Raw genomic sequence first — 22,968 nt, forward strand, 5'->3', positions numbered from 1 at the left:
GCTTAGTTTGTGTTGACCGGTAGCCTTCGCTGGTAGTTCTCAGTTTGCAAAGATATGCGCAAGTATTATGCATTATAAAAACAGATTAACAAAATAAATAAAAAACATAGGAGTAACCTGTCTTACCTCTCCAGCAAATTCAGATTTAGCCAAGTCACCAAGCAGAGGACAGGAGTGTAGTGACACTAGTACAGTACGTGGTGAAATGAATGGCACGTCAGACGGTGAAAAGATGCAGCGAGTACTCGACACCCAATCAGAAAGTTGGGTGTTGAGTCGCTACTCGCCACTTCTTTTCAGGAAAGTTCAAGACAGAACCCTTAGCCTATATTCTTATTATATTTAGAAATATTGTATACAACCACAAACTGATTGAAAGAATGCGACTTTATTACGCAGTGCATTATTATACCCTACAAAATTAACGACAGTTGATTTAGGGAGCATCATTAATAAGGTGGGCATTATACAATACCGGTTTATCTTTGGATAGGTTAAGTCTTAGCGTCACAAGACAGTTTGTTGAAGCGGCCTACATTTTCAGACTACACTATGACACTTCCATATTCTGATTACATTTCTACTCTAATGGAGAGGTGGTCAATACTGTATTTTGACTTGCCTACAAAATAGACCGATTCTATAATGACTTCCTTTGTGCAAACATGCAAACAAGTTTTTCGAAATCAGTTTTTTTTTTGTAGGCAATGAAACTGCACACAGGAGTACCTTGGTCTCACACCAATCTACATGGCCCTCTAGTGGGCTATAGGTCTAACTGTTCATGGTGTCAGCCATCCGCTGCTTAGCGGATGTGAGCCATCTCCTCCAGGAAGGGGGTCTTCATGCAGCCAGTGCACAGTTGGTCCATCCAGAGCGGTGCCTCGTGCTGCAGCGGGGTACGACGAGGGTAGAATGTGTAGGACAGGTCATAGTTCAACAGGCAGCTGATGGAGGCCATGTACACGTCTGAAAAGCGACACAGACGCCTGGAGAAGTAGGTTGGATTATGACAGGTGCGGAAGATGCTGCCGAATTGAGGATTAAACAGGTTCTTTGTCATTGCCCTAAAACAGGGAGGAGAAGAGAAGGATTATATGAATGAATGAATACAACAGAGGAGATTGTACTAACACTTACAAACCGAGAAGCACAAATCCTGTACCTGAGCTCCTCTCTCTCCATCAGCCAGTCCTGCAGCACCACTATAGACTCTGGATCTCGGTACATCTAAAGCATGGAAAATGGGACAGCAGGGACATTAGAGGATGCTCCAGGAACGTGGGCGTCATTGTTGTCCTGCAGAGTTGCTCCACTGCAGGGTTCCTCCCCTGCAGGGTTCCTCCCCTGCAGGGTTCCTCCCTTGCAGGGTTCCTCCCCTGCAGGGTTCCTCCCCTGCAGGGTTCCTCCCTTGCAGGGTTCCTCCCCTGCAGGGTTCCTCCCTTGCAGGGTTCCTCCCCTGCAGGGTTCCTCCCTTGCAGGGTTCCTCCCCTGCAGAGTTCCTCTCCTGCAGGGTGTTTCACTTGCAGGGTTCCTCCCTTGCAGGGTTCCTCCCCTGCAGGGTTCCTCCCTTGCAGGGTTCCTCCCCTGCAGGGTTCCTCCCTTGCAGGGTTCCTCCCCTGCAGGGTTCCTCCCTTGCAGGGTTCCTCCCCTGCAGGGTTCCTCCCTTGCAGGGTTCCTCCCCTGCAGGGTTCCTCCCCTGCAGGGTTCCTCCCCTGCAGGGTTCCTCCCCTGCAGGGTTCCTCCCTTGCAGGGTTCCTCCCCTGCAGGGTTCCTCCCCTGCAGGGTTCCTCCCCTGCAGGGTTCCTCCCTTGCAGGGTTCCTCCCCTGCAGGGTTCCTCCCCTGCAGGGTTCCTCCCCTGCAGGGTTCCTCCCCTGCAGAGTTCCTCTCCTGCAGGGTGTTTCACTTGCAGGGTGTCTCACCTGCATGCGCTCCACCAGGCCTGTGAGAGCCTGGAGCCAGGTGAGGCTCTGGGCATACTGCTCGGTGTTCACCACCTTAGTCTCCAGTTCCAGCTCAGGCACTATGGCTCCAGTACGCCAGCCATGACGCAGCATCAGGTCCTGGTTGTGAGACACGGACAAAACACTGTTGATCGCTGTTTTTTTCTTTCGTCTCATGATATACAATAGCTATGTGATTGTGTGTGTGTGTGTGTGTGTGTGTTTAACTCACGGCGAGGTCACTGTACAGATGGTCTCCAAAGTAAAGAACTCTGGACCCCCTCCATCCTGTCAGTCTAAGGAAGTCATACAGGTTCCCCTGAAATGCAGACATGGACACAACTCCAATGTGTGGAGTTGGATGTGTGTAACATACACACATGGAAGTGGATGTGTGTATGTTAAAGACTGTACCAAAACTGCGACCATTTCACAATGAATGAATGCACAGTCTGAGCGTGCACTGACTTGTTTGTAGACATGTCCTTTGTCTAAACTGTTAATTTTGTCCCACTGCAGGTCCCCGTTCCCGTCCAAGCGCCTGAACGGTCTGGAGGAGGGCCGATATGATAGAGCCGTCAGTTCTAACCAATGCGTGAGTATTGAGAATTTTTTTTTAAACTTTAATCTAAACAACTGTGGTGATGAAGTTCAATATAATAATACTATTTATAAGCCAGGATAATAGAAACACTCAACACACACTTGACACAATCATTGAAGAAGTGGGGTTTATCTGCTTGAACGATAACCACGTCGAAAAAGTCCCTCCAATCCTTTCCTACCATGTACATCATCCCTTTGTCCCTGCAGAGCAGAAAGAACAAGGCAGGTTAGAGACAGGCAGGCAGTCAGGACAGCAGAACATCCACCACCAGACTAGACCAGGTGGACATAAAGTACTCACCAGGTCCGGACTGGGACTGAAAAACGGCTCAGGACTTTGAAACACAGACCGGCCCACGACCGTATATTATTATTCTTTTTCATGCATTATGCTGCGGCCGTTTGACCGGCCGTTCAGGAAATCTCCCGACTCTCCCGACGGCCAATCCGACCCTGGTACTCACACAAAGCTGAAGGGACTGTTGGTGATGAGGAACAGTTTCTTCCCCTGACTGACTAGGCGGTGCAGTACAGCATATGTCTCCTCCCCTCTCAGAATGTACTTCTCTACGCACAGGAGCAGGAAAATAGATAACCCAAAATGTGTAACAGTCAAGCTGTAGAAAATGTGAGTAGCTTTCTACTCTAAGCGGAGCCTAGACAACACAATCAGACTCACCCAGGTCTTGCATGATCCATTTGTACATGTAGCCTTTTATGTGAACCATTCCAATTGCATCCTGAATAAAAAGAGGGAATAATAAAACAAGGAATATTTATTGTGAATACAGACATACTCCCAACAGTTTATTTTGAGGAACTGGAGATGTCCTATACTAAATTACCTCTCTAATAGTTTGTCCTACTAAGTCTTAAACTCAGGTAGATTCTGCCTGAGAATAAAGCTGGCAGACCAGGAACCTTCCTACACCAAACAGACAATAGTTTGGGTATCAAAATCCTTTCCCCCTAGGACACTGCAATAACAGCTATTGTTCAGTAATCCACTCCTCTGGATTCCTGTGAAGCTTCCCTGAGGTGGACAGATGTTTGAACCTCTGATTCAGTCTCCCCTGTGCACTGGATGGGGCATGTTGTTTTACGGGGGAAAATATTGTGAGAATCTTTGTGAGAACTTACTGAAACATCTTTGTAGAGGTGAACTGGATCATATTCTATGTCGTTGGATATGAAGAAATCATTTGCCACTGCAAGGAGGGTCATCTCTGGGAGGGAGAAGATGTCCATGAACTGCTTCATTTTGGGGCCCTGACGGTATAATAACAAACAAATACAGGTGTTTCAATGGCAAGCTATCACATACACTGATATACGGTACAATTGCAATATTATATAAAATAATACATATAGTGTATCAGTGTAACTTTTATTAGTATGTCCGAATAGCCTCGCCCGAGTGCCATAGAGTCCATTTGGTAAGGTCACATGGTTCAAAACCATTCCAAAGGACCATGTTAGGAGTCTTTTTCTTTTCACTGATGTCAAACAGAAACAGGAGCTCGCTGAGGGGTGACCCTGCAAACAGAACTAATCCCTGACATTACCAGGGATCCCGGTGCCATGCCAAAAGCATTCTGGGCAGGAGTGAGTTTGTGATTGAGGATTAGTGGAAAACAGGGGCTGGAGTTGGGGGGGGGGGGGGGGGGCATTGTGAGTTATGCTACAAACGCTGGAAAATAATTTGAACCTGAGTCAAACACCAAAGTCCCCATTCCACCTGATTAATCAACAGTACCAGACAACAGAATGACTGTCAGACTGTATCTAGAGATCTCATATGACATACTAAGTACAGCTCTGTAAGAATCATTAATTATGAACAAACATCCGTGGCGGCCACATCTCGTTCCAGATGAGGCTCTAGCCTAGCTATTTGGAGTTATAAAACAGAGCTTGTCAGTCAATAGATGGGAAAACAATTCACCTACCAAAACAAAACTTACATAATACTAATACCATCTTAAACCAGGGACCTTTTATAATGTTTCTGGCAGATTAAACTGAATGATGTGTTTAATGTGAGATATTTTATGATCCTGCAACCAAGTTGTGATGATCAAGATAATAAAAAGTACTGTAACAACACAACATTAAACTGTAGAACATTCTAGAGTGACTTACCTTTCCATAGAAGCCACTGAATTGATGGAGCGGGACATGGTGAGTCCCCTCATAGAGCTGCAGGACCTCTACATCTGGCACTGGCCTCAGGCCCCTACAGGGTTAACACACGTGTTTAAGCCTGCTTACGCTGTACATACACACAAGGCTGCATTCACATAGCACCTCTCACCTGTAGACTGTTCCTTTCTGAATGTAATGGAAAGCATCTATCTTCATCAGGAGTCCCTGCATGTCAAAAGAGAAGTTCTTGTGCACAGTGATGCCATTTCACCTTTATGTACTGTTTGATAGAGGCTGAAACGATGGGCTAGTACAGATTAAAGCTTACTTTTTGAATATCATAGTGAAGCCCCCGTGCAGCAAAGTTTGGGATGTAATCATATTTGCTGATACCTTCAGGGTACTGTAAAGCACAAACAGACAATGAGCAAAATTGTTCGTTGACAATGTAACAGTCACATAAGCCCTTTTAATATCTAGAGACCTTGTAGTGTTGGACGAGGAAGTCCCGGGCGGTGTTGAAGATCATGGTGTTGAGGGCGTTGGAGTAGAGGGCCAGAGTGTAGTCATAGTCAAAGCCATATATGTCCACCTCTGCCAGGCTCACCTCATTGTTGGCATAAATGGTGGAAGAATTGAGCAGGCTACAAACACCTGGAGGAATCAGGTCTGGGAGGGAAATGTGGTGGGAAACAGGTTTACAGCTGCATCCCATTATAGGACTTGATACTCTAGTTATTATATTGATATTTAGAACACGGTGGCTTGACATGATAGGGGGATTGATGTTAGACATCACTCTGTGAGCGTGTACAATTGAACCAGTTTAATGGCATTTTTTCAAACTGATAACACAAACAGTGTTTCAGTTCCAAAACTGCTGAAACACTTCAAATTCTCTGTACCAACCTCAATTGGGGGTTCTCAATATCTATCCCAAAATATATATCTATATATTTGTACTACAAAAACAGTCACACAGCAAACACACAGACCCAGATTACAGTGGTTACATGATCCGTTTCCCAATCTGTCCCTAAAGCCCTGTCTGGAATAGAACCACTGAACAACATTGAATTCTGAGCAGTGTCTTAGGGAAAGTGGGACATGGGAGAGGGGGAACAGCATCTGCCAGAGATGGGTATTTATACATTAACATCTGACATGATATCAAAATGTTTACCTTGTAATGAGTCTCTAGTTATCCAAAAAATAGATTTTCTTGAAGCTTCAGTGATTCTGATGTGGAGATACATTTACTAAACTCTGAGTACCTCAGATGGCCAACTATGAGAGAAATAGTGGACTTAGTAATATTATGCATATAGGTCTGGGCTTAATATGAAGGTAGATTGTATTCCTTATTATTATTGGAAAGCTTGAACTTGTAGGGGGGGGGGGGGGGGCTGTTCTATCTACCTGAGTGATATAACTGCATCTCAGTTTGATTTTAAATTTGTCTTCAAAACCATTGCATTATTGCCATCTGCCATATCTGAACGACTTTGGAACATTTGAAGGTCTTTAAAATAAGTATGAGTCTACAAACATTACATGATGCATTACTGGGAATCATGAGAAAACAGGCAGTGTTTGGAATGGCGCTTTCTAAGATTACTCACCATGCACAAGACGTTTCATCTCATTGTAACGAGCCCACAAGTATTTCTTATGATCCACTTTTAGGGCTGTAGACGAGTACGATCGTCCTAACACAGCGACAGGCTCCTCGGGTCGCTTGAGGCTGTGAACGGCAGGTATAGGGGGAGCGCTGGGTGACAACACCGCTGGATCCGACCTGCACGAACCTGATTCACAGCCTTCACATTTCTTCTCTTCTGCTCTCTGGAACCCAGAATATTCATCGCATATTGTGAAAACACAGTTACTTTTCTTTGATCTCGCAGGAGGTGGTGTTCTGCTACCGTTGTTCCATAACGCACGGCTCAGAGAAGTACCCAGCTTCTTAAAGGCCATGATTGAATACCAATCAGTGATTGGCGAGCTTGATATGTTTCGATAAAAACTGAACTTAGTACGCTCAGAAGAAAACTAATTCTGCAAAAGTAACATATTTGACTTTCACATTATCATTAACCACGCCCCATAATATGCTTATCAACCATGTGGGAGGACCTTGAGCTCATTGTTCCAATCAAACGACTTTGCAAAAAAAACGGCAGTAAAAGTAATCGAGTGCTGTCTACAAATGAGACGCATTTTGTGTTAACATTTTATCCTACAAATGCAGAGGGTTAGAATCTCAACAAGACAACACCAATAGATTTGCACAGAGTGTGGCTTTATTCTTCATGACATCAGTAGTTCACAGGTCAATCAATGGAAGGTACATAAACAAAAAAATGAGGACCATTTCAATTGGAGTATTATGTATGGTGACATACCTTCTACAACATTGGACAAAAAAAGGCAGACCACATAAATATACTTGTCAATAATGGAGTTTGGTATGATTATCACATATCATACAAACACATTAAATGTGAAGAAATTTAAATATACAACTTAAACTAATCAGTGCTAAATTAGTCTCAACAGCAAGCACGGACAACACCTCCATAATCTTTAAATACACTACACATTGTAACTTCTACAGTGCTGAAACATTTTGTTAAGTGATCTTGTCTGAAACAGAGTGACCAGAGGAAAACCAAGGCACTGGAATTTTCATCACAGGAATCACATCACTTAGGAAAGCACTCTCCTTTCCTGACCCATAGCATTTAAACCAAATTATTAGTATAAGTTAATTATTTTTCTTCAGTTATATTTTTTTTTAAACATGAATCACTGTTACTTTAGATGTCCAAAACATGTACTACTGTAGATACCTTGATGGGCTCAAAGGCTTGAGTGATTATGACCTCCCATTGACCCTGTACAGTGTGAAGCCGGCATTGTAGCATCAGCAAGCTCAAGGTCAGACACTTTTACAAACCACAAACCTAGAACCAGATTATTTTACATCTCAACCAAAACCACACAGGTTCCAACAGCACATGTTCCCAGACCAGTGGTTTTGAGGCATCTTGTACTGCCCTAGGAGTTTCAGAGCATCTGACCAGATCAATAGATCAACCCTTAACTAAGAGCTGTCAGTTTAATTGTGTCAAGTCAGACACTCAGGACAAACGCCATGTCCCTTAACCTGAAGCAACTCTGTTGACAGGAAGTGTGGAGGTCGAGAACAGCCTGGGCTATTATGGTATATACTATAATAGTATATACTATAATATATACTATAATAGTCCTACCGCAGCTTGGTACCGCCCTCGACTACCTGCATAGCTTGGACGTTTTAACATGCCCAAAAAGTTTGTACTTCATGAATCCATTGGTTACTAGCCTGAGGTGGTAAGAATATGGCTGTGCCTCTTCCATCAGTGATGTGACCACTGACTGTGTGGCTGGGGTGGTAGGTTGCAGCTCAACAGTCTGAGGTATCACAGGGTTAAGGGATCTAACAGTACTGCCAGTAGAAAATGCTAAGAGCGAAAGTAATACGCCTCAAGTTAATAGAGTTGATTTACATCAAGTCTCTCAAGAAGGCTGTTGTGTTTGTAAAAAGCCCATTTGACCTGGCTAGTTGTCATGGGAGCAGCATGCAGCTAAGGGGTTGCAGGGGTTAAGGGAGGCCCAAGGAGGCCTTGTCATGATGGCGCCAGGCTAAAGGCAGTTACTAGTGTCAAATGATGTAGACCAGCATCCACACAGAAACAGAAGCTTGCATAAAACAACCAGCATGCAAACACATTGTGGAACACATGACAGGGTTCTTAATAGACCAACACAATGGCGTATCAGTCTGGTAGCCCAAAGAAATGGTGAATACTTCACATAAAAACACTTTGTAAAAATACTCTCATCTCATGAGAACACACACCCACAAATCCTGGGATGGACTATCAGACTACAAGATGGAACTGAAGCTCTCCAGGACAGACACATGAGCCCGGGAGAGGCAGGGTGACAGGGACTGCTTCTTCAGCGCTCCTCTCCAGGCTGCATGCAGGGCAGGCACCTCCCTCCACATGGAGAGGGCAGAGATGGGGGGGAGGGGGGGGAGACGTTCTGTTAGTCCATCGGTCTGATGATGTGGGAATGTGGCGTCAGGTCAGAGGTGGACAGGAGATCTTGGGGTCAGGAGAGGGCGGGTCGACAAACACTGGTCCTTACGGGGGAGAGAGGGGTTGGGGTGATGGAGGATGCTTCTCATCTCTGCTGAGACAAGGTGACACAGAGACAGAAAGAAAAAAAAAATCACGTTTAGTACTGTAACCGAAACAGACTGAGGGGATGAGTGACATTAATCCAAACAAAACAGACAACATCAAGCATCCCTGGCAGAGACAACAGGAAGGAGCCAATAAGCCACTTAAGAGGTTAGAAGCTGTGGGTAAATGCTAGTCATGTCAGTTGAATGTAAATTCAGGATGAGTTGTCACCTCTAGCTTGTCTACCTCTTCTAACCTGGATAACCCTGAACTCGTACTTTGCACGTTTCCTGTACACGCTAGAAAGTGCTGAACTGTTCCTCGACGGCGCTAACGGTTTACGAATTCCAAGTACAGCGAGGCAGCATGCATCGAACAGCCCAGCTTCCAACTCATCGTCTGCGAGAGGATCTAGATTGTGAGGTTCGGGTCTTGGCCGCTCTGGGCTGGGAATCATATCTCGCCCTGCCACTGTTATCGTGGCCTTCCTCAGTGACCCTGCTGCTGGAGCGGGAGCCCTGCCTCCTCCCCCTGCTACTGCCCTGAGCGGCCTGGGGGTTGTGGACGGAGAGGGGGGCGGGGGCTCTGGGGGCAGGGGCTCTGGGGGCAGGCGGAGGGCCAGCATGAGAAGAGGCCGAGGCCGGCCGGCCCCCTGACGAGGCTCTCGCCGAGCTTGACCTGCTGAGGCTGGGGTCTGCCGCCTGGCGGTTTCTACGAACAGAAAGCTCCACCGTCGGCATTGAGTGGGGCTTGAGCCCCGGTTTAACAGCGCCCTGTGCTCCGCGAGTGGGCACACCGGGAGCACTCGAAAAGGGGAAACTTTCTACCGATTTGGAAGGAGATGCGTGGAGACTGACAGTGGAGGGAGACACAGAAGGAGACGTGATAAACGTGTCTTCGCGACTCGGGGCAGAGGCCCCCCTGCCTGCGGAGTCTGTCCTGCTGATCGGGCGGCTTACGGCGCCGCTGTCTGGAGAGCTGGCCGAGCCCCCGAACACATCAGAGAAGCTCTGGCTCCGTATGAAAGTGGCGTCGCGGGGAAGGCCCCCACCTCGGCGGCGGCGGCGGGGAGCCCTGTGGGAGGAAGGGGGAGCCTGGGGGAGGGAGGAGGTTCTTACAGGGCTGCTGTGGAGGCTGCGGGTCAGGGCCCGGAGGTGGTGGCTGGCCACGGTGGGGACCGGGCTGGAGTGGGGGCTGTTCCTCAGGTGGCGGTTGGGGCTGCCCCGGGGGCTCCGGGGGGCCCTGCCGGACTTGGTGCCCAGCTCCTTGGCCCTGGAGCGCCGGGGGCTGTTGTTGAGGCTCCGGGGGCACAGGGGGGCCTCCAGGTCCTCCAGGCGCTGGGTCAAGGCCAGCTTCTGCTGGATGGCCATACGCAGCAGGGAGTTCAGGGTCTTCTTCTCGTCCTCGGCTGCTGCCAGCTGCCTCTGCATCTCATCCAGCTGGGTGACATACTGATCACACCTGAGACACACACACACACCATGCACGTGAGAGATACACATTACATATCAGACATACAGATCACACAGACGTAGACAAGAGACACAAAAAGATTCCAAGATAACCACAGCAGAGTAGACTTGGAGGGCGGTAGTCTTGACTTGCTAGAGTGGACACAAGATGGATGATGCAAGAATGAAAGTTTAAACGTCTCAGTGCCGTGATGATGGTTGGTCTAATGGAACAGTTCACCTGGATGTACACAAGGTGGCTCCGTTACACAGTGTTTCTCAGGTTCAGGCCTGAAAGGCTCAGTTTTCCTCAGTCCTAGGAGCCGGACAGACCGCAGACAGTACACCACTACCTCTTCCTCCAGACACAATGATCTTAAGATAATCAAACGTCAGCTCGTTACTGTGTCTGGGGAGGTTTGGGGCCAGCCTAATGTCCTCTTACATCTGAAAGCTTCTTCCACACTTAAGTAGGTACTTTACGGATCCCAAACAGAAATTACGCGTTACCAACAGTAACTGTATATAAATAGAGCTTACCAATAAAAAGACACAAAAGACACAGAACTTGTACACAGAGTACATAGAAGCACTAAACAAAGATTATTTAACAACTGGTAGTCTCCTTTGCCATCAGAGCTAGCTCTATATAGAACAAACTATTTACTTACACACAAAAATGAACAAAAATAACCCTAGAATCCTCAACTCTTATCAAATTCTTCCATTTTACTTTTGTTGCACCGGAGGTGCCCCACAAAGTCCCAGCAGAGTTTAACAAACAGAAAAGCACAAATCCTTCTGCATGACCAAACACACTAAACAAACGGCACACACACAAGCTCACATGCCAGACAAACATCCAACTGGCAGCAGACACTCCAATCCCCACGTGAGGAGGAGACTAAGCTGTGACCTATGTCCAGTTCTGCTAACCCAGGCCAAGCAGAGAGAGCCTCTGCTCAGAGGGAGGCCTGAGGACCTGGTGGCCTGTCCTGTCCCTGGTCAGGTCAGCCCAGACACCCTCAGGCCATACACGGGGGCATGTGTGTCCTAATCTGCACGTGTGCCCCAGGATAGTTCAGAGAGACAGGCCTAAGAGCCATGTAATCTGATTAGATGACACTAGTGAAATAGCTGTCCTCTTGTCCCTGACGTGCCACGTCTGTGCTGTTGCACTCCCTGGCTACTTCAGCAACATAAACACTAGACATGAGGTATTAGGTGCCGCTAAGCAGTTAGCATATCCAGTCTTCCGAGGCATCTGGGAATGGTTACCAGGCTGGAACAGAGGCCTGGGTCTATAACTTCTGCACACACCAGATAAGTGTAACCCAGCATGGCGAGGGAGCGTGTATTTATAATTAATAAGCTGTGTTAGTATTAGTGGAAACCAAGGAATAGAAGAAAAGGTTGGCCCACCTGCTGGCGAACATGACGCGGAGAGAGGAAAAGGTGGCCGCGTCCTCCTTCAGGGCCTTGAGCTCGTTCCTCAGCTTCACCATGGTCTCAGACACCATGCTCTTCTCAGTCTCATACTTGGTCTTCAGGTTGGACAGAGCCAACTCTGCTGTCTGGAATTAAAAACCGTGTTACAGCGGGCACGACTCGATGCTATCTAGCATGCACAGCTAATCGGCTTTCTCTACACGACAGAACCATTACCAAGGGCACATCCACTGTAGCTGTATCTGACAGGGTATAAAGCTAATCTAATTCTAGTAACCTTGCTTTCAGAAAGTACACTGAGCAGTAAGCAGACCCGAGTGGTATGACATTCAGGACTGTACCTCCAGAATCAAGTTCATTCTCATGTCACGGAGCAAGATATACAATAGCTTTTGATTTTATGAACTTGCTTGGTCCCGGTCTGCCTGCTAATGGACATGGGGGGGACATGGAGGAGACATGGAGGGGACATGGGGAGGACATGGGGAGGACATGGAGGGGACATGGGGAGGACATGGAGGGGACATGGAGGGGACATGGAGAGGACATGGAGAGGACATGGGGAGGACATGGGGAGGACATGGAGGGGACATGGAGGGGACATGGGGAGGACATGGGGAGGACATGGAGGGGACATGGAGGGGACATGGGGAGGACATGGGGAGGACATGGAGGGGACATGGAGAGGACATGGGGAGGACATGGGGAGGACATGGAGGGGACATGGGGAGGACATGGATGAGACATGGAGAGGCAGACAGCTGGCATCAGAGGCTGACTGCTGAGGGAGCGCCACTGCAGAGGGTTTGCCCAAGTGCAAGTGAACGAGTGTGTTTGAGAGAGTGACAGTGAAGGGCTTGGAATAAGCAGGTCACACACTGCTGGAGGCTCAGGAAGGGGGGGGGGGGGGGGGCGAAGGCTGAGGTAATAATGCAGAGAAGGACTCCATCACACTTCACTGCAGAAGCCTCAGCCATCTGACAGGCCTCTGGAGAACAGCTAGTCATGTAACAAACAAACAGAACAGATTTGGTGATTTTCTAATGAAAGTCTTAGTATGGGGGCATGAGACTGGCCAGAGAGATCCTAGCCAGCTGGAACATAAGGAGAAAGCAATGCTCTCACTGCACAGATAAAGAGCTTTACTTAAGGCAAAAAACTAACACAGAAAACAAAACCTGATTGGCTCATTAGGAAAACATAGAATTCTGTATTGTCCTTGATCAGAGGATCAGAGGATTACAGTGGCTGTGTGCAGGTCATGAACAGGTTAGACTGGTCTCAGCCCACATCCACTGAACACCATAACCCCTAGGTTACTACAGCCCCGAGGCTACTACTTATATAAACACATGCACACATTCAGCCCCCAGGTTACTACTAACAACAGCTTGCTCATTATCCGAGTATGTGAACTGGCTAATTGGCCCCCTGTGTGTGTGTGTGTGTTGGCTGGAGAGGTGTACCTGTTTGTTGGCTTTGAGGACAGTCCTGAGGGTAGCGATCTGCTCTCTCTTGGTGCTGAGCAGAGACTTGAGCTTCAGCACCTCCTCCAGGAGGGCCTCGGCGTCCCTGTCCGAGTCGCTGCCGCAGGCCGCTGACGGAGCGGGCAGCGTTCCTCGCTGGCGGCACAGATCCACCGCCACCTGAGGGCACAGACCACCAGGCAGAGCTCACATCAGAATGGGAGCCATAAACTTGGCATGTGAAACTTCTTCTAAAAGTCAACAGAGATGAGGCCAAACATGAATTGTGCCCATGCTAAATACCACACCATAACTCATCTCTGGTATTAGTGGGCCCTGGGCAGTATAGTAAACTCTGCTTCCCACACATGCCAGGAACTGGATAATCTGCTTTATGGCTCTCTGAGAGGACTCGAACAGGCCGACGTGTAACCTAGTTACATATGCAGCTTTGACTCCGTTGGAATGCTGTGGAGGACGTGAGGCACCCTACCTGGAGGTGTTTGATCTGGCAACGGATGACCGCCACCAGGTTGCGCACGTTGGAGGGGTCCCTGAAGTCCAGGGTGGGGGAGCCGGGGCAGGCCGCCGAGGAGGAGTCCCCGCTGCCCGACGCGCTCTCCCCCTCCGCACCCTGCTGCACCGCCTTCCCAAACAAGTCGTTGGAGCGCCGCTTCCTCTGCGAGTGGTGGTGGGGGTGGACGTGGTGGTGCCTCCCTCCGCCCCGGGCGCCCTCACGGTAGTAGTCCAAGGTGACCCGCTTGGGCGTCAGGTTGTTGCAGACGCAGATGTGGTGGTAGAGGTTGGCCAGCTCCTCCGAGAATGCCAGCAGCTCCTCCTGCGCCACGCTCAGGTGGCCCTCCGAGTCCGTGGCCACCTTCCGCGTGGCTCCGATCTCCTTCTCCAGCTCGCTGATGCGCTCCTGGTCCTGCCGGCTGGACTTGATGCACTGGCGGATCTTCTCGGCCAGCTCCTGGGCCTCGCCCCTCCAGCGCTCCTTCTCCTGCCGGCAGCGCTGCTCCAGGGAGGCGTAGCGCACCCCCGCCTGGGAGAGCTCCTCCCTCAGCTTCAGCAGCTCCTCGCTGGCGGCGCGCATGCGGCACTCCAGCACCTCTGTGCTCTTGGTGTCCAGCTCGTAGTAGTCCACCCCGTCCACCTGCTCGCCGTTGTCCAGGCCGTCGGGCCGCTCCCCTGCCTTCTGCTGGGGAGGGCTGTGCTGCTGGGCCGACTCCAGCTTCTGGGTCAGGCAGCCCACCTTCACCTCCTGCTCACTCAGGGCCTCCTTGGAGATGATGAGCTGCTGCTGGAGCTCCTGGACTGTGCTGGTCAGGCCGGCCTTGTCCCTCTCCGCCTGGCGGGACACACAGAGGAGCACCGCTTAGAGCACAAGCTACATCTGATGTGTGTACATGGAGATTCAAGTGGCAAGCACAGGAAGCTTGTTCCTTCATTTTGAGGCTGGCTCGATAGAACAGGCACCATCAGCACTAAGCTCATTCCGACAGCTTGATCGCACACCTTCCCCTCAGGTTTGGAAAGCCTAAACAGGCATTTCACCCTCCACTTCCTTTATTCTCATGAATTATTCAGGTGATGACACAGACTGAAACCACTCAACTCCAGACTAAAACAACATCTGCTGGGCAACACGACACCAATCCCAGCTAAGTGCATAATCAATTATACATCTCCTGAAACCAGGTATCTGGATTAACACCTTTAACCAAATAATATAAAGATATGACATTGAGACATTGCAATTGTTTGAAAAGCGCAGTATGGAAATTGCAACGTTAGCTGATGGTAAGGTAACATGAAGCTATGATAGCATGCAGGATGTGGTGTACAACAGGAAGCAGCAGGTCAGCTTTATCTTTAAACGCCCACACTAAGAGCTCAGTCATGTAGAACTAACCCTTCTAACTAGCCACATCTCCCTATATATAGGGCACAGAAAACTAGGGCTGCCCAGCAGATGGGGCTGCCTGGGAGGATAGGTATTCCAACAACTGGATATCACCCTGTCAAACATACTGGTTTATATTCTACTGTTTATATGGACGGTGTATGACTAACATGGCACAAGGCCTGGAATGGGGCCTGGTGTCTAGCTGCATACCTGCAGAAGTTGCTGTTTGAGTTTCTGGCTGTCTGAGAGGTGAAGCTCACTCAGCAGGTCAGACACCAGGCCTGGGGCCGGGGGCCGCAGGAACACGTCACTGTTCCTCGGGGTGGAGAACAGATGGGCGTGGCCGTTGGTTTTGGAGCCCCCCAGGGGAGGAACGAGAGGCAGCGGGGCGATCCCAGAGACCAGGCCATTGTTGTAGCCGCTGTCGTCTCCCTCCCCGTCTCCTCCCCGGTCCAGCTGCTCCAGCTGCAGCTCCAGGTTGCCCACCGAGTCGAAGGGGTTGATGGCCAGGGAGGAGAGCTCCCTCCTCAGGCTGTTCTTCTGCTCCCTCTCCTCCTTCAGAGCCTCCAGGGCTTCGTCCAGCTGCCGCTCGGCGATCTGCCGGAGCCGCGCCGCCTCGTCTATCTGGGCCCGCAGATCCTCCTGCTCCTCATCCTTCTGGGTCAGCTCCAGCTTCAACGCCTCAAACTCCACCTGCGCTCGGCAACACCCAACACAGGGACAAGGACATGGGGTCAGGGGAACAGTGCGTGCGTGAATGTGTACTTGACGTGAAGGAGGTCACTAACAACAAACAACTCCTATTCCCCAGTATCAACAGTTCCAGTTGCTTATGGTGATTGTTGACATGAGTCATTAGTTAACTGCAACCTCCCACCAGCAAGATGGCATTGTCCTGCATCCACTGAGCTGTCCCCTCAACAATGAGTATCTGTGTCCCAATGATCTACATGGGAAACAGTAGTCACAAGGCGCTGACAACCAGACACACCAGACAAGGCTGACCTCTCATTTATAACCCAGTCTTAGAAAGATCCATTTCAGAGCAGTAGAAGATTCAAATAAGAACACTAACAAATAAATCGAACCCATAACGAACCAGTTGGGAACCTGAACACTGTCCTGTAGTCACCGGATTTCTGTCATCGTTGACTATGTTTACACACAAAAAAAGCTAATATTGCTACTAAGCTGTTTCCATGGCTAAGGAAAAGGTACTTCCAAACAAGTATTGCCATTTACATGCAGCCATGCATACTTATGTTCATAAGTCCTTCCGCTACACCCTTTAAATAACTTTATTTAAAAGTAGATGTGTTTCTCCTTACAACCAGAAATGAGGGCTTTTCTTTTGGGCATCTCTACCACAGCCTTGCAAACGGCTTGCTAGTTATTATTAGTTTGCATGTAAACGTAGTCAGTGTCTCTCATTTAGCAATTAATATGTGTATAGAATTCTTGCTGGTTCTGAATGGGAACTGAGAGGGTAGCAATGGTTGTGAGAACATGGAGGGCTGTAGAGAAAGTCATACCTGATTTTCCCTCAGCACAGACACCTGCTTCTGCAAGGAGATGTTCTCCTCCTCCAGCTCGCTGTTGTCCTGCAACTGACGAGCCTCCCGGACCTTGTACTCCTTCATATCATCCCTCATGTGGCCCTTCTCCGCCTCTACACCCTCAAACTCCTGAGAAGTGCACACATTTACAGGTCCCATTGGCATTCCGAAATGGCATAACCTTGATGCGCAGTTCCTCGGAATGAATAGACATGAACCAAACCTTCTTCAGTTGAGAGGAGAGGCCTCCGAGGCGATCGATCTCTGCATGGGCGTTTGCCAGAGCGACACGCGCCAGCTTCAACTCTGCCTGATGCTCCTCTATGCGTGTCGCCATGGCAGCCTCTTTGTTAGCAGTCTCCTGTAGCAGACTCTCCTCCCGGGTCTCTCCAGCAACTACTGCACGCTTCTGGCTGCTCATAGAGTCTGTCAGCAACTATACACACACATTCATTTTCATATCAGTCATGTTTTTTTACACACCACAGGTCCCTCACATAGCATATCTGGTCTGTGTTGCAAGATTGGTCAATGGATTCAAAACATACATATGGCAGAGCTGGTATGTCAAGAAACGAACCTAGGAGATGGATTGTTTTGTGTAATAACTCTATACAATGAACTAACCTCCAGACAAGTGACATGCTGTTTCCACAATCAAGAACAATGTCCACCTATAATAACCCAATGTGACCGCAAGCTAGCATAGCTCTCCTTTCAGGCAACGTGCTATCGAACCTGTTCATGGACAGGGGTCTTACAGGGGTTTTGAGGTTAGCCATTATGTTGTTCTTCAGCTCTCTCGCAAATGTGATTAGTACTTGTTATGGCTGGGCCAACCACTCACGCAGCAAAGCCAATTTAAGCATATCATGTGAGGTGTCTAAGCACACCATAGAAACTTTCACATGTGAAATGTTGCATAATAGAGAAATTGAATCAGATGTGACTAATACTGGGAAGTCAGGAAAGAACTGTAAACGCATCATATAATTGTAGACGTGATAGGCTGTCTCTATTATATCTTAGCAAGATGCAATGGTGATATTATACGTTTCATATTCAGAACTGTTACTGGTTATGTCACTGGACTAGCAGATGAAAGAAAAAAAAGCCAAAATGTGCCCATGTGATAGATTAGAGTTTCATGGGATTTTGTTACATAAACTCACAACAAACTGCCATGCAATTGTTTGCGTGCTGAGATGGTGAATATCTCGTACTAACCTTTAACCATACACAGAACCACTTACGACTGCTCTTAATTCTAGGTCTTAATGTTGGACTGGTTTGCATTTAAATATAACTCACAGATGCCAAGAAAGACATAGAATGCAACCTCAGATGCATCTCTAATGTAAGAACTTTAGATGTATTCATCCTCATGATAGACTAAATGGTCTGTCCGATGAGTAGATCCAAGGAGTTTTCACTGAACCTTCTCAATGACGTGCCTATGACACTATGCACCGCAAGCTCATGTAACAGAAATACCGTTTCCTGGCATTAGGCCTACCATTAGGATCATTGGTATTGACCAGTAGAGCTAAGAGCCTCATCTATGTTTCTTAGCAGCTAACAGTAACCCTTTTGTCTGTCTGTAGTAATCCAAGGTTGGTGGTCACTGCGGAGCTCAGAGTGACTGGTACTTGCTCACACAGCCTTTACAGGGATATAGTAAAATGTAACAGTCCTAATTCAAGTGTAAACCAGTGGTCCTCTTAGAGACAAAACCTCCCATGTATGAGCTGGCATCGGTACAGCTATGGCGCTCTTCTAACTGGTTCGATCTGATGACATCTTTATGGCTTGTCCAATCAATTACTAACAGTGGGTGTGCTAACCTCTTTGATCTGCTGCAGCTCCTGTTTGAGGGCCTCATGTTCCTCTTCCAGCTGGGTGTGTTTGCTCTTGAGCAAGGAGCTCTCCTCCAGCACCACTAGGCCATACCGAGCAGCCTGCAACTTCTCTTCGTTGGCTTCTTGGAGCTCCAGTGTCAGACGCTCCACTTCCGCCCTCAGATCCCTACGCCCCATTTCGGTCTCCTCTTCATCTGCACCCACAGAGTCGGCCTCCTCCTCCTCCAGCATCTTGTCTGGTCACCCAAAGACTCAATGGGACACCTTCAGTTCTCCCGCCTCATTACTCCACACTGTGGCGCAGAATAAATACACAGTTTGCGTTTAAGGCATTCCTTAATGAAAGCCTTTTCAGCACTTAATCATTAAACATTATCTGGCATTAACTGTTTTCAATTTGGTAGCTAGTAGCCTCACGACGTCACAATAAAAATAACGGATGGATACTAATGGATTGTTAAATGTTTTCTACAGTAACTGGCTGTCATGTAGAATGAGAAAACACAGAACATTCGGTTTCATCCAGCCATTCACTATCGTGTGTAGCTATATTAACTAACATACGTTTAATATGTATGGCTAGCTAACTACCATCTTCTCAAATGTAGCTAGCTAGTCAGATTATACCCAACGGTGTCTATTTTATTGCTAGGCCTAGATCCACCTTGCTCACATAACTGCAGACATTATAAAGCATAAGTCAAGACTGATCTCTTTCATCAAGTCGAAAGACAAATGACCAGAACATGCATCTCATCACTTCATATCGCCGCACACACCACCGAAGTGATAGCAGGCTAGCTAATTTCGTTTGCCAATAATAAGGGACCAAATAAATCCCGCTAACTTAAGCTAACAAGCTATTTAGTTAGCTACTCACCCCTGATCTTGTTTGTACGCGTAAACAATGTGTATATCCAGGGCCACAACCTAACTTGATGTCATATATACTAGTTTCATAAACGAGTAACAGCTAATCTTCTCTAACTAAACAGCCGCGCCGGTCAGTAAGCACCTGCCACTCCTCGATCAACCTCCGATCTTGGTCTGCACTGTCTGCACTGTCCACCTGAAAACTGAAAACGTGACGTCAATATCCGATCTGTCCCGAGGAAGGCAAGCAGCTTCTGCGAAAGTGTCAATCACTTTGAAAGCCTTATCTTCGGTAACATACAGTTATCCATATGTGTTATGTATCGGTATTCAGCTGCGAAAATGACACATTTATGGTATAAGTCCTTGATATTAATTCTGAAGAGTAGGAAATTCTAATATTTTATACTAAGCCCACCCTCTGCAAGAAATGGATTGGTACGAAAAGGCAAGCGTTGCTAAACAAAGGACCAATCAACGATTGCACGCCCAATTCTAATTTCATCTCTGGACCAATCGTGAGGTTCTTTTTTGCGCAAGCGCAGTAGCCGGTCCTCTTAGGAAAGTGGATCTACACAAAATGTAACCTACTACTTCGGTCTTGCTTTTCAAAACGAACATTCCTATTGACAGGTTTCCTGCAAATAATACGATACATTTCTCTAATTATTGTTAAACATCCAACTTCGTGTTTTGAAAAGTGTAGGCCTACTGACCAGTTTGTTTTTATTAGGGTTAGATTCAAAGACTCTTCTGTGCACAGTATTCAATGCTCAATGTAAAATATCTTCTTACGTGAGTAAGATAGACTGGCTCAAAACCATGAGGATTTTGACATGGAACATAAATGGCATAAGGACTTTCAAAGGTGGAATTAAAAAGGCTCTTGACTCATTGGATGCTGACATTGTCTGTCTCCAGGAAACAAAAGTGACAAGTAAGTTATCTGCACAGACGTAAAACATGGACGTTCTACTAAATATCATGCATTCATATCTTTAATACCTATCTCCTTAACAAAATATTGCAATTTCAGCCATCTGATTTGCTCCTCTTGCTGTAATAGGAGATTTACTTGACGAAAGGACAGCAATTGTAGAGGGCTACAACTCCTATTTCAGCTTCAGTCGTGGGCGCAGTGGCTATTCAGGTTGGTGTCAACAGTAGCAGGTTTAAGCTCAGGCTCATCACTCTATCAACCACAGAGCTACTAGTGCTTGTTGGCTTGACCACAGGCAAATTGGCATGCATCAGGATGTTTGACATGCCCAAAGTCTCTGTAATGCACCAATGTTTGCCACTCGTGGATGTATAAAGTGTCATTGCACATCATTAAATCACACTGTTCTGTCTTTTCTAGGGGTTGCAACATACTGTAAAGACAGCGCCTCGCCATTTTCTGCAGAAGAAGGTCTGACAGGCCTGTTGAACACCAGCCATGAGGGTGCTGTGGGAAGTTATGGGAACCAGAAAGAGTTTTCCAGTGAGGAGTTGCAGCTGTTGGACAACGAGGGGCGGGCTGTCATTACACAGCACAAAGTCATGTACGATGGGGAAAAAAGGGCTCCTTTTAATAAATTGAGCTATTACCAAAAATGATTGGTTGTCTGATGGACTGTAACAGTGTACACATTATCCATGCATGCTTTCTTGCATTGATGTAGGTTTGAAAACCAGCCTCAGACACTTACAGTTGTCAATGTATACTGCCCACGGGCAGACCCAGAGAAGCCAGAGCGGAAGCAGTTCAAACTGCAGTTCTACAAGCTGCTACAGCATCGGGCAGAGGCCATTCTGAAGGCTGGAAGGTAAGAGTCAAAGCTGGTTTGATGTTTTCTTTCTTTAACTCATCCTCTCATTCTTGTTCTCAACATAGTCTTTCTTTATCAATTCCTACAGCCATGTGATCGTGTTGGGGGATGTGAATACTGCTCACCGGCCTGTCGATCACTGTGACCCTGATGACATTGTAAGTGGAGGAATCAGACATCCTTCAAAAGACTTTACATTGACATTTTCACCCATTCCTGATTTATATAGTCCTTCTAAAATGACCCTTTCTCTCTGTTTAAATTCAACAGAATGATTTTGAAGGTAATCCGGGTAGAAAGTGGCTGAATGGCTTCCTCATTAATGATGGTGAGGAAGATGATGTTGAGGGTGATGACAATTCATGCGAGAACCAAACTGGAAAGTTTGTGGATACGTTCCGTCATTTCCACCCCAAGCGCACCCATGCCTTTACATGTTGGTCCACTCTCACTGGAGCACGGCAGACCAACTATGGCACACGCATTGACTACATCTTTGCCAACTCCCTGTTGGTCAAGGGCCAGTTTGTGGCTGCAGACATCATGCCAGAGGTGGAGGGGTCAGATCACTGCCCTGTGTGGGCACATCTCAGCTGCTCCCTCCTGCCAAGCCCAAAGCTCCCTCCCCTCTGCACCTGCCACCTGCCTGAGTTTGCTGGCAAGCAGCAGAAACTCTCCCGCTTTCTGGTCAAAGTAGAAAAGCAGGCTGCCTCCAGAGATCAAGCACCACTGCCCAGCTCTCAAGAGGCAGGAGAGACCCGGGAGAACCTGATTCCTCAAGGATCTGTGAACAGCTGTGGGTTGAAACGAACTCTGACAGAAGAGTCTGGACTTTCCAAGGGAAAAAAGAGTAAGACAGTGAAGGCTCCCTTAAAGGCTCCCTCAAAACCTCAGGGCAGCCTGCTTGCCTTTTTCAAGCCCAAATCCACCCAGGTGGTCCCACCCATGCAGGCCTCTGTGAGCCAGTGTATCAAGAATTCGGAGAAAACTGAGGCCAGAGAAGGACAAGTTACACCGCCAGATGGACCCTCGGTCAACAGCATGGATCCTGAAGGTGCTCAATCTGTCTGTTTGGGTAGAAGATATCCACCCCCCTGTAGCAGCCTACAGGACACTGTTGATGGTCAGAAGCAGGGGCCGGATAAGCCCCTGACCTCAGCCTCAACAGTAGAACCATGTGTAAAGGGGGCTCCACTAGGATTTTGGAAGACAGTTCTGCATGGCCCCCCCCCACCTCCACCCTGCAAGACTCACAGGGAACCCTGCGTGCTCCGCACCGTCAAGAAGGCAGGACCAAACATGGGCAGGCAGTTCTTCGTGTGTGCCCGCCCTCAGGGACACACCTCCAACCCAGAGGCTCGCTGTAACTTCTTTGCATGGGTGGACAAAGGAAAATAGCGCTGTGTCTATATCTACTGTAGGGACATAAAGATTTTCCTGACTGATTAAGCATTCTGCTTAGAAACAAATTGTCCAACTTCAAATTGTCACTAGTAAGATATTTTATATTTGTTTATCTGTTTGGTTTTTGTCTTTAGAATAAACTTTTTATTTTTGAAATGTTGATGCATTCTGCCGTTTTTGTTTTGAGAAGGAATGAGTGGATATTTGCTTGTTTCATCATCTTCCCATTATGGATGTTGCTTTACAAAGAAGATTCAAAA

The 22,968-nt window shown here is 47.7% G+C and overlaps 3 protein-coding genes across 5 annotated transcripts; 1 reads left to right on the plus strand and 2 right to left on the minus strand.

The window, feature by feature from the left end:
- Positions 1 to 745: 745 nt before the first annotated feature.
- LOC146252159 (5'-nucleotidase domain-containing protein 2-like) lies at positions 746 to 6,672 on the minus strand. Its single transcript, XM_084680114.1, has 14 exons — positions 6,318 to 6,672; positions 5,180 to 5,364; positions 5,024 to 5,098; positions 4,865 to 4,920; positions 4,693 to 4,786; positions 3,691 to 3,819; positions 3,230 to 3,290; positions 3,015 to 3,117; positions 2,650 to 2,751; positions 2,413 to 2,494; positions 2,177 to 2,263; positions 1,924 to 2,064; positions 1,166 to 1,230; positions 746 to 1,067 (listed from the first exon to the last, which is right to left on the minus strand). Exons 1-14 carry the CDS (start codon positions 6,670 to 6,672, stop codon positions 806 to 808), a joined length of 1,797 nt encoding a protein of 598 aa, XP_084536240.1. The 3' UTR covers positions 746 to 805.
- Positions 6,673 to 6,976: 304 nt separating this feature from the next.
- On the minus strand, positions 6,977 to 19,877 carry LOC146252160 (protein bicaudal D homolog 2). 3 transcript variants are annotated; one of them, XM_084680111.1, is made up of 10 exons: positions 19,636 to 19,876; positions 18,606 to 18,913; positions 16,985 to 17,197; positions 16,738 to 16,890; positions 15,416 to 15,898; positions 13,790 to 14,647; positions 13,297 to 13,476; positions 11,804 to 11,955; positions 10,049 to 10,391; positions 6,977 to 8,934 (listed from the first exon to the last, which is right to left on the minus strand). In XM_084680111.1, exons 2-10 carry the CDS (start codon positions 18,849 to 18,851, stop codon positions 8,929 to 8,931), a joined length of 2,634 nt encoding a protein of 877 aa, XP_084536237.1. In that variant the 5' UTR covers positions 18,852 to 18,913; positions 19,636 to 19,876; the 3' UTR covers positions 6,977 to 8,928. The 3 variants fall into 3 exon arrangements, with proteins under 3 accessions (XP_084536237.1, XP_084536236.1, XP_084536238.1); XM_084680110.1 differs by having other exon boundaries at positions 19,501 to 19,876; XM_084680112.1 differs by lacking the exon at positions 10,049 to 10,391 and having other exon boundaries at positions 19,501 to 19,877.
- Positions 19,878 to 20,045: 168 nt separating this feature from the next.
- On the plus strand, positions 20,046 to 22,867 carry apex2 (APEX nuclease (apurinic/apyrimidinic endonuclease) 2). Its single transcript, XM_084680337.1, has 6 exons — positions 20,046 to 20,430; positions 20,560 to 20,643; positions 20,854 to 21,037; positions 21,158 to 21,301; positions 21,393 to 21,462; positions 21,575 to 22,867. Exons 1-6 carry the CDS (start codon positions 20,316 to 20,318, stop codon positions 22,700 to 22,702), a joined length of 1,725 nt encoding a protein of 574 aa, XP_084536463.1. The 5' UTR covers positions 20,046 to 20,315; the 3' UTR covers positions 22,703 to 22,867.
- The last annotated feature ends 101 nt before the right edge of the window (positions 22,868 to 22,968 follow it).

This window comes from Hypomesus nipponensis, chromosome 18, assembly GCF_054491055.1.
Source record: "Hypomesus nipponensis isolate SF chromosome 18, ASM5449105v1, whole genome shotgun sequence".
NCBI lineage: Eukaryota > Metazoa > Chordata > Actinopteri > Osmeriformes > Osmeridae > Hypomesus > Hypomesus nipponensis.